Here is a 9,830-nt window from a genome sequence, read left to right as displayed (position 1 = left end):
CAATATAGACAGTTTAGTCCCTAAGTTTATATATTTTGTACTCCAACACTCTGATCTAATAGTAGCGTGAAACATTGATCTTTAACTTGAATATAGATGTTAAAATTGAAGTTCATTGGATAAAAAAAAGTACACTTTCTAAAGGTACAATATAAATATGAACTTTAATTTGGCAAGGAGATTCAACATGATGTGATGTCGAGGTTTTTGAACTTTAATTTGCTAAAAAGAGGACATATCCGCAAGAGAAGAAAAGGAAACACAACAAGAAAACCAGAGAGCATAACTAAAGAATACAATAAGCTCATTAACATATCGTACGTATTCATAGCAAACTACTAAATATATGCATAACTGCAAAAATTATACCTCCATATTAACTCATTTTTTACAGTTCCATCAAATCTGATAGATAAAAGTTGTTAAATATTTGACGGAAACCAAAAGTGTTCATTTTTTACAAACTTAAAGGACAAAACTGCTCAGAATTAGGTTTAAGGGACTACTTTGGACCTATTCCCAAACATAAGTGACCATTTTGTTAGTCCTAAACTAAAAATATATGTAATGCATCGGAATGACCAGTAAGTACTTTTAAAATAAAGGGTACGGATGAAGTGAAAAGCAAAGTTTGTAATACATATTTTGACGCTTTGTGTTATCTAAACAAGAGTGTACATGACAGTACTATTTGTGAAGCTTGAGGGGCCAAGAATTGTGGAACGTTTTTGAGTGCAAACATCAATTATTCCAACTAATTTACGTAACTCAACCATTTTGTGCAGAGAAACCTGCAAAAAGATGGCTTATTAAAATATAGTTGAGGACTCCCAAGTAGCTAGGCAGCCGCACTCTCAAGTCTCGGAAAGAAGCACTTTTTACGTGTGAATAATATTTTTTTCACAAAATAATAGGAGTATTAATACGTATAGGCTTGAAAATAATGTAAACTAACTAGTATTGATTTAGGATATGAAGTAAAACTTTAAAATTACCACTGTTCCGGACTAATTCTCTTGCATGACGAATTAGTACTAGACCGATATTACTTGTACAAAATCTTGCTTAAGTCAATGCCCTAAAGAACACGCATATGTACAGTCAAACCTCTATATAACAACGTTGTTTGTTTCAATATTTTGTAGTTGCAATAGCAAAATGTTCTAATATATAGAGAACATATAATATAACATAACATGAAAAATCGATTCCAAAGAACTTAATTGTCATAGTGAAAATGTTATTATAGAGAATGTCTGTTATAGAGAGATATGATTGTATCCATTAGATTTCTGTTTCAACTTGGTAGGTTTGTCCTTGCGAGTGCAAGATCATTAGGTTCATTTCATGAAGATGATTTACCTTGATTGGATTATCTTCTTCATTAGTTTGAACTTAATTGAACGGAAAAATTGGAACTTTTCACAGTGTGTACGACATATATACCTTAAAAACTTTGGGAAGATTCCTGAAAATCATCTGAGATTGCATAGATCTTTGAGTGTTGGTGTGTGATTAAAGCATTTGGTGCATCTGACAATTGTATATAGGTAGAGTTTGAACAGAAAACTGTTATGTATTTTGTAAGAGCCCCCTACCATCTGACATTTAATCAAAATAAATGACCGAGATGTGCTAATGATCACATTAATTATCAACCAAAAGATTAAGTTAGAGTCACTAAAGAAAAAAGTTAAAATAAATATTATTAGTCCCTTTGGAGTTTGGTGAAATGGGCATGGTTGGGAAGTTGGTCCTAATCCCCCAAAAGTAAATATTCCCTCGATCGCATATATATTAGTTGTCCACGTTACTAATTTTTTTTTTTTTGATGACATGGGAACCCGCAGTCGCTACCCTTCGGGTGCGCACAAGGTAAACCCAGCTCCTGTGCAATAGCTCGCAAACCACACAGGAGAGGTAACCCGCACTAGGCAAGCCCGCGACGAGCTCGACCTGCATAAATCCCCTCGTTTGCAGCACGGGTTTCGAACCTGAGACCTCCATTATGAAAGCCCCATGCTCAACCAACTGAGCCACTCTTGCGGGTCCACGTTACTAAAAATTATTAGTCCAAAAATACTTATCAATTTACAAAATAAATATAGAATTAATTAAATTTTTCCTATTTTGTCCTTAACATTAAGTGTTTTAGAAAGTATCAATTATTGATTAGAGTGCAATTTATTAGAGAGAGATAAGAGTAATGTAGTAAAAATACATTTTTATTTATGCTTTCTTAAGGGGCGTGTAAAGGAGAAAGTGAACAAGTAATATGAGACGGATACAAGTTTCCTAGAAACTACTTAGGTAACTATTCTGATTTTTCTCAGTGGTCCAAGAGACATGCTACTAGAGATTATTGGGATGCAGTGAAAGAAAACCAAATTTTACCCAGAGAAAACAAAATCAGAGTCCCATATTCAAAGTAGTTAATTAACAGTGCTAATTTTTTTACTGTCCAAGAGACTTGGTAGTGGGAAAGATTTAACATATATATAATGATAACGTAAAGAATTTTTATATTAACTTAACGCTTGTAATATGTGCTCTGTCTTATTCTCATATTACCAATTTCATTTACTACATATTAGGAGTGACAAAACTAACTAGTCCATTAAACAAATTAGAAAAAAATTAAAACTTAATAATAGTTGGACGTGTTGAACTATGACCCGTTGTTTAGTCCATCTTAAATCAGCTTATCTCAATTCAAGTAATCTTTGGACACATTAATGACCCGTCTATTTACTAACTCAGTCCATTTTGATTTGCCAAAATTTAGACTTACCTGTCCATTAGACACCCCTTACTCTAGACTATAATTATATTTTTACGCAATTTAATAAAGTAAAATTTCTTTTATAAAGTCAATGTAAACTCACTAGAAATACCTGGGAGATTATAACAGAACAGAAGAGAACCAGAGAACCAAATTCTGACAAAGTTTTGCTTTCAGTGGTTGTACTGCTTAGGCTCAGGGGGCAGCAGATATTTCTATCTAGTCTTTTTTAACCAACTCACTGCTATTTCGAGATTTCATATCATATCAAATAACCAGTTTCTCATACATCTTGTACGTAGCTCCACCAGAATAAGATCCTCATGATAAAGAAAGAGATCCTCATAAATCAAAGAAAGAAGATTCTAGCTCAGTCCCTATGGAAATTGAGAGATTTTTATGAGAATTTTCTGTGTATATTCATTGTATCAAATACAGATTCTTATACTAGTTATAAAGGACTATTTTGCAATAAACTAATACTTCCTAACAAACTCTTAGCTGTACAAAAATAAATTCAGGAATCCTATACATCCGTACATACACCTGTACACATTCTAGAATACTCTAAGAAAGATTCTATACTATGCTCTATACGTGTGCCATCTGTATATCAGCTCTTGTATAAGTATTATCCAATACTTATGAGGTAAAGAAAGACTGAGGCCCAAGTCACAAAAGAGCCTCAAGATCGGATTAGGCCCAAGTCTGGTTTAATGAGGCCCAAATATAAATTAAGCCCAAAATACTAACTTTCCCTTTTACTCTTGTCCATTGTACTTGTTGAAGCAGACTTGTGTCTGTCTTCTTCTTCATCAATATCAACGATCTTTATGGTCTGATTTGTGAGAGCAACATTAGAGAGATTCTTCATCTTAACACCCCCCTTCAAGTTGGAGGGGAGGGTACGAACACCCAACTTGGAGAGAAGTAAATGGTGCGATGGACCAGCCAGCGGTTTTGTAAAGAAATCGGCCAGTTGGGCAGTGGATGGAACGAAGGAGAGAGAAATCAGACCGGAGAGAAATTGCTATCGCACAAAATGGCAATCCAGTTCCACGTGCTTGGTTCTTTCGTGGAAAACTGGATTGCCAGCAATATAGATCGCTGCTTTGCTGTCGGAAAATACAGGCACCGGCAAAGTTGGTTTGAGAGAAAGATCTTCAAGAAGTCGAGTGAGCCAAGTGAGTTCAGCAGTAACTCGACGCATCGACCTGTATTCCGATTCAGCCGAGGATAGAGAAATGGATGATTGTTTCTTGGACTTCCAAGAGACGGGAGAACCACCAAGACTGATAAAAAATCCACTGATAGATCGTCTAGTATCCTTGCAAGAAGCCCAATCGGCATCGCAGAAAGCTATGAGTGAAAGTGAAGGATCAGCATTCAAAAGTATACCTTGATTAGGGTTTGCCCCCAAATATCAAAGAACTCTTAGACCAAAGATCCAAATGATCCATACGAGGGGATTGCATGTACTGACTCAAACAAAGAACCGCATAGGAAAGATCTGGGCGAGTGTGGGTGAGGTAATTAAGCTTTCCAATGAGTCTTCGATAAATGGTAGGATCAGTAAGGAGTGCACTGGTTTGGTTGGAATTGGAAAATTTTGTAGAAGGATTGATGGGAGAAGAAACAGGTGCCACATTTGAACAATCAAATTCATCCAAGAGTTCTAAGGTAAATTTCCTCTGATTTAGAATAATCCCTTGTTTTTCCCTGAGTACTTCCATCCCTAGAAAATAGTGTAGCTCACCCAGGTCTTTAATGCAAAATTCTGAATGCAAGAAGGATTTAAGAGCAGTGAATTCTGAGGGATTATTCCCTGTGAGGAGTATGTCATCAACATATACTGCAACAATAGAAATAGAACCCCCTAATCTCTTGAAAAATAATGAGTAGTCATTCAATGAAGCTGTGTAACCCTTGAACTGTAGAGCACGAGCAAGTTTAGCATACCATGCCCTTGATGCCTGCTTTAAACCATAAAGTGATTTTTGCAATTTGCACACATAATTGGGATTAGGAGGTGTCAAACCTGGAGGAAACTTCATGTAAACCTCCTCCTGTAAATCCCCATGCAAAAATGCATTATTGACATCTAATTGAGTGATTGACCAACCTCTTTTTACTGCAATTGCCAAAAGACACCTGATAGTAGTCATTTTCACTACTGGAGAGAAGGTTTCATTGTAGTCAATGCCTTCTCTCTGAATATCACCCTTAATAACAAGTCGTGCCTTTAATCTTTCAAGTGATCCATCTGAGAGTTGCTTAACCTTGTATACCCATTTACAAGGCAAAGCTTTCATTCCAGCTGGTAAAGGGACTTCTTCCCAAGTGTGATTGGCTTTGAGAGCCTTAATTTCTTGATCCATTGCATCTCTCCACCCAGGGTGCAAACTAGCTTGAAAATAACTTTTAGGCTCAGTAATGGTACTAAGAGATCCCATCAGTTGTTGATTTTGCATAGATAAAGCACTGAAGGAAAAAGTAGAAGATTGCAATGGTTGAGAAAACAGGTGTTAGTGACTTCTGATAGGTAGATGTTGTTGCAATAGAAGTCATCTAAGTAGGCAGGTCTTTGTTTTTCCCTTTCTGATTTTCTAGTGGGAATGGGTGGAGGTGGTGTGGGTGAAGGAGAATATGCAGGAGATAGTGTATCAGAGGTTGATACAGGGGAAGGTGAAGGAGAGTGATCAGGTGGAGGAGAAGGATTAGAATCAGAAGGGAATTATGTTGAGAAGTACAAGTAGGTGACAGACTGGGAGGAGATTGTTCAGGAAAAGAGTTGTTGATATCAGGAATGGAAAAATTTGTTCTGTATCAGGTGAGATTTGAGAATAGGGGAAAACAGTTTCATGGAATTGAACATCTCTAGAAACTATAATCTTTTTGGTTGCTAATTCAAGTAGTTTATAACCTTTTTGACCTTGTGGATAACCTATAAAGACACAAGGTTTGGCTCTACGTTCAAACTTACTCCTATGCTGTGGAAGAACTGATGCATAGCATAATGAACCAAAACTTTTTAAAAATTTGTAGTCAGGCAGTCTGCCATGTATGATTTGAAAAGGGCACTTTCCTTTGAGAACTCTAGAGGGTATTCTATTGATAAGATGTGTAGCAGTTAACACACATTCTCCCCAAAAAGATGTGGGTAATTTGGATTGAAATAAAAGTGCCCTAGCAATTTCCAACAAATGCCTATGGTTTCTTTCAACAATCCCATTTTGTTGAGGTGTTCCAACACATGATGTTTCATGGATAATTCCTTGAGTTTTCAGAAAGTGAGCTTCCTGTATCCCCTTCCCTAACTCTAGGGCATTGTCTGATCTCATTCTTTTAACTTTCATATTGAATTGTCTCTCTACCATAGCAAAGAAATCTTTTAAAACAGGAAATGCATTACTCTTGGGAAGTTAGTAAGAAAGTCCATGTGGCTCTACTAAAATCATCAACCACTATTAAAAAATATCTGTAACCATCATGTGTTGAAACTTTATATGGCCCCCATGTGTCCACATGAATTAATTCAAAAATCCTTTTAGTTTTGATATGACTTAAAGGGAAAGGGGGTCTAGTTTGCCTTGCAAGTGGACAAATATCACAAGAACAGTTAAAATTGGGAGGAAATTTGACTAAATGGAGATGTTTCATTGCTTGAAAAGGCAAGTGCCCCAACCTTACATGCCAAAGGGCTACATCTGAAATAGTGCTTGCTGAAAAAGGAACAGAAACATAATTGAAATCACTACTAGTTGGAATAACTGATAGATTGCTTTGACATTTATGCTTAGACTTAAGATTACTAGGCTTGAGTAGGTAGAGTCCATCCCTTGATTCACCAAAAACTTGTACCCTCCTCATATGGTCCTGCAACATACACTCTTTTGAGTTAAAAAATAGAGTACAATGAATCTGAACACATAACTTTTGCACAGATAGAAGATTATACCTAAATGAAGGAACAAGAAGCACATTTTTCAATGTGAGAGTAGGCAGTATCTTAACACTACCTATATGAGTAACAGTGATTCTATGAGAATTAGGAAGATTGATGTGCACAGGATTAGGGAGGGGAATTAATTTTTGAAAAGAATTTTGATCAAAACACATTTGCTCAGATGCACCAGAATCTATTATCCATGCGTTAGTGTTGAAAACAGCAAGACAAGAACCAGAATACTTTATCATAGTACCAGCTATGGCATTAGCATTGATTTCTGAGTTTGAGGTTTTTGATGGGCCTGTCTGGTTCTGCTTCATGATGTGAACTATTTGTGAAATTTTTTACTTGCTTAGCTGCTGAGTAATGCTGTTTATCTCAGCATCATTATATCCTGTGTCAATGCTTTCATGTTCTTCACCTGCCACTGCTGCATTACCTTTGACTGCACTGTTATACTCCTTTTGATTGGTAAGTTCAAAATCGTCTGGAAACCCATGTAGTCTATAGCAGTCATCAACTAGATGCCCTATTTTGAAGCAATCAGTGCAACTAACATTAGGATTAAACTTTGCTTTTCTAGGCTTGAAACCTGCTCCTGTTCTTTGTGACTGATTTGGATTCCTTTGATTTCTATTTCCAAACCTCTGTCCTTGCATTTGATTACCAGATTTGAACCTTTGTGTGTTGTTATTTCCAAACCTTTGAGTTTGTTTTGTGAACTTCTGAGAGCTAGCATTATAGTTTCTTGCCATGAAGGATGAAGAATTAGGGGAATACTGTGGGTTAACATACACCTCTCTTTGATTCTCATCTTGAAGGAGAAGAGAATAAGCTTGATTGATTCCTGGTAAAGGGTTAAGCATGAGAATGTTTCCTCGAGCTTGAGAGTAGACATCATTTAAACCCATGAGGAAATGCATGAGTCTTTGGTCCTCCAATGACTTAGCTATTTTCTGCTTTCCTTTACAAGTGCACATACACATGCAGTTTACATGTGAGTTGAGGGAATCAAGTTCATCCCAAAGCCTTTTCAATCTAGTAAAATAACCTGCTATATCAGTGGATCCTTGTGCTAATCCACTGATTTCTTTTTGCAGATGGTATAGCTTGGCTCCATTAGACTGTCCAAACCTCTGTTCCAGATCTATCCACAGTTCCTTTGCAGTTCTTGAGTAAATCACTGAATCTGCAATATCTTTTGATAGAGAATTTAGCAACCAAGAGGTGACCATATCATTGCACCTATTCCATGCTTGATATTATTCATCATCAATGTTTGGCTGTTCCAAAGTTCCATTAATGAACTTTAGTTTGTTCTTTGCAGATAATGCAATGAGCACAGATCTCCTCCAACCCTGGTATCCTTTTCCATTGAAGATGTTGTTCACCAAGTTCATCCCTGGTGCATCTGAAGAATGAAGGAAAAGGGGGTTGCTAGAATCAAGTAAAGGTCCATTTCCAGACTGAGTGCTCGTCACTGGAACTGTTTCAGAAGCTGAGGTGTTTTCTGTGTTTCCAGACATGGTTAAAGCTTAAAATGAAGATGATGAAATGAAAAGATGATAAGATGATTCAGAGATTTTGTTGCTGCTCTGATACCATATAGAAATTGAGAGATTTTTATGAGAATTTTCTGTGTATATTCATTGTATCAAATACAGATTCTTATACTAGTTATAAAGGACTATTTTGCAATAAACTAATACTTCCTAACAAACTCTTAGCTGTACAAAAATAAATTCAGGAATCCTATACATCCGTACATACACCTGTACACATTCTAGAATACTCTAAGAAAGATCCTATACTATGCTCTATACGTGTGCCATCTGAATATCAACTCTTGTATAAGTATTATCCAATACTTATGAGGGAACGAAAGACTGAGGCCCAAGTCACAAAAGAGCCTCAAGATCGGATTAGGCCCAAGTCTGGTTTAATGAGGCCCAAATATGAATTAAGCCCAAAATACTAACTTTCCCTTTTACTCTTGTCCATTGTACTTGTTGAAGCAGACTTGTGTCTGTCTTCTTCTTCATCAATACCAACGATCTTTATGGTCTGATTTGTGAGAGCAACATTAGAGAGATTCTTCATCTTAACAGTCCCCCACCCTCACCCCCTCTTCCCCCACCTAGACCACTCCTATGTCCTGTTATTTCAACTTTTGTATATACTTTCTCTATCCCAGTTTACCTGACGCTTTTTGTTTTTCGAAATTCAAACTATTTGAACTTTGACTAATATTTTAAAATGTATTTTTTTTTTATCATATTAACATGAAAAGAATTGCAACTCACATCACTTATAGTATAGTGTTTGAATATCTAAATTTTAGTTTTAAAATATTGAGTTGTCTAATTCAATTTAGCTTCAAAGATTAACCAATGATTGTCGACAGGGGCGGAGCCAGCACTTCGGCTGTGGGTTCGGCCGAACCCAGTAGCTTTTGTTCGAACCATATATTTGTATTAAAATTTTTGTCAAATATGTACAAATTTTTGTCAACCAAATATTACGTTTGTCTATGCGCAAAATGTGAAGGCAGAAAGGGAAGAACTATGGAGTTATTTAATTAGTCAAGGGGCTGGAATCTCTATCCCCTGGCTGGTTCTTGGGGATTTCAACTCGGTACTAAGTAGAGATGACAGGATTGGAGGAAATCCGGTAACAGTGGCTGAGGTTGTTGATTTCCGGAGGTGCTTGGATAGTTGTAAGCTTGAACAACTACCACACACTGGATGCACGTATACATGGAATGACAAAGGGGCTACGAGCAGGGTATTCTCGAAGATTGATTGGTCCTTTGCAAATGGCGAGTGGTTTGATGATATGCCGGACTGCCGAACACAGTTTTTGAATGAGGGGGTCAGTGACCATAGTCCTATACATGTAAACTTGGCTAGAGCACAAAAGAATAGAAGGAGAGCATTCAAATATCAGAATACATGCGAAAGCACCCACCCACGCTTTAAAGAAATTTCTCGAAGCCGAGGGTGGCAAATGAATATTCAAGGTTGTAAGATGTTCCAGGTCATAAGGAAACTGAAAAGGATGAAGAGTAAACTAAAAGGGTTACATAATCAACATTTCAAA

General features: G+C 36.7%; 1 protein-coding gene across 1 annotated transcript; it reads right to left on the bottom strand.

The window, feature by feature from the left end:
• Window positions 1-7,075: 7,075 nt before the first annotated feature.
• On the bottom strand, window positions 7,076-7,966 carry LOC132048752 (uncharacterized). The gene has a single exon (XM_059439440.1). The coding sequence runs from the start codon at window positions 7,964-7,966 to the stop codon at window positions 7,076-7,078; it is 891 nt and encodes a 296-aa protein (XP_059295423.1).
• Window positions 7,967-9,830: the final 1,864 nt, after the last annotated feature.

Source organism: Lycium ferocissimum, chromosome 3 (assembly GCF_029784015.1).
Source record: "Lycium ferocissimum isolate CSIRO_LF1 chromosome 3, AGI_CSIRO_Lferr_CH_V1, whole genome shotgun sequence".
Taxonomy (NCBI): Eukaryota; Viridiplantae; Streptophyta; class Magnoliopsida; order Solanales; family Solanaceae; genus Lycium; species Lycium ferocissimum.
Note: the sequence above shows the minus strand (reverse complement) of the source record. Positions and strands in the feature narration are given on the sequence as shown.

Coding starts and splice junctions, on each gene's coding strand:
- LOC132048752 (XM_059439440.1), bottom strand. CDS start 7,966: ATGGTCACCTCTTGGTTGCTAAATTCTCTATCAAAAGATATTGCAGAT.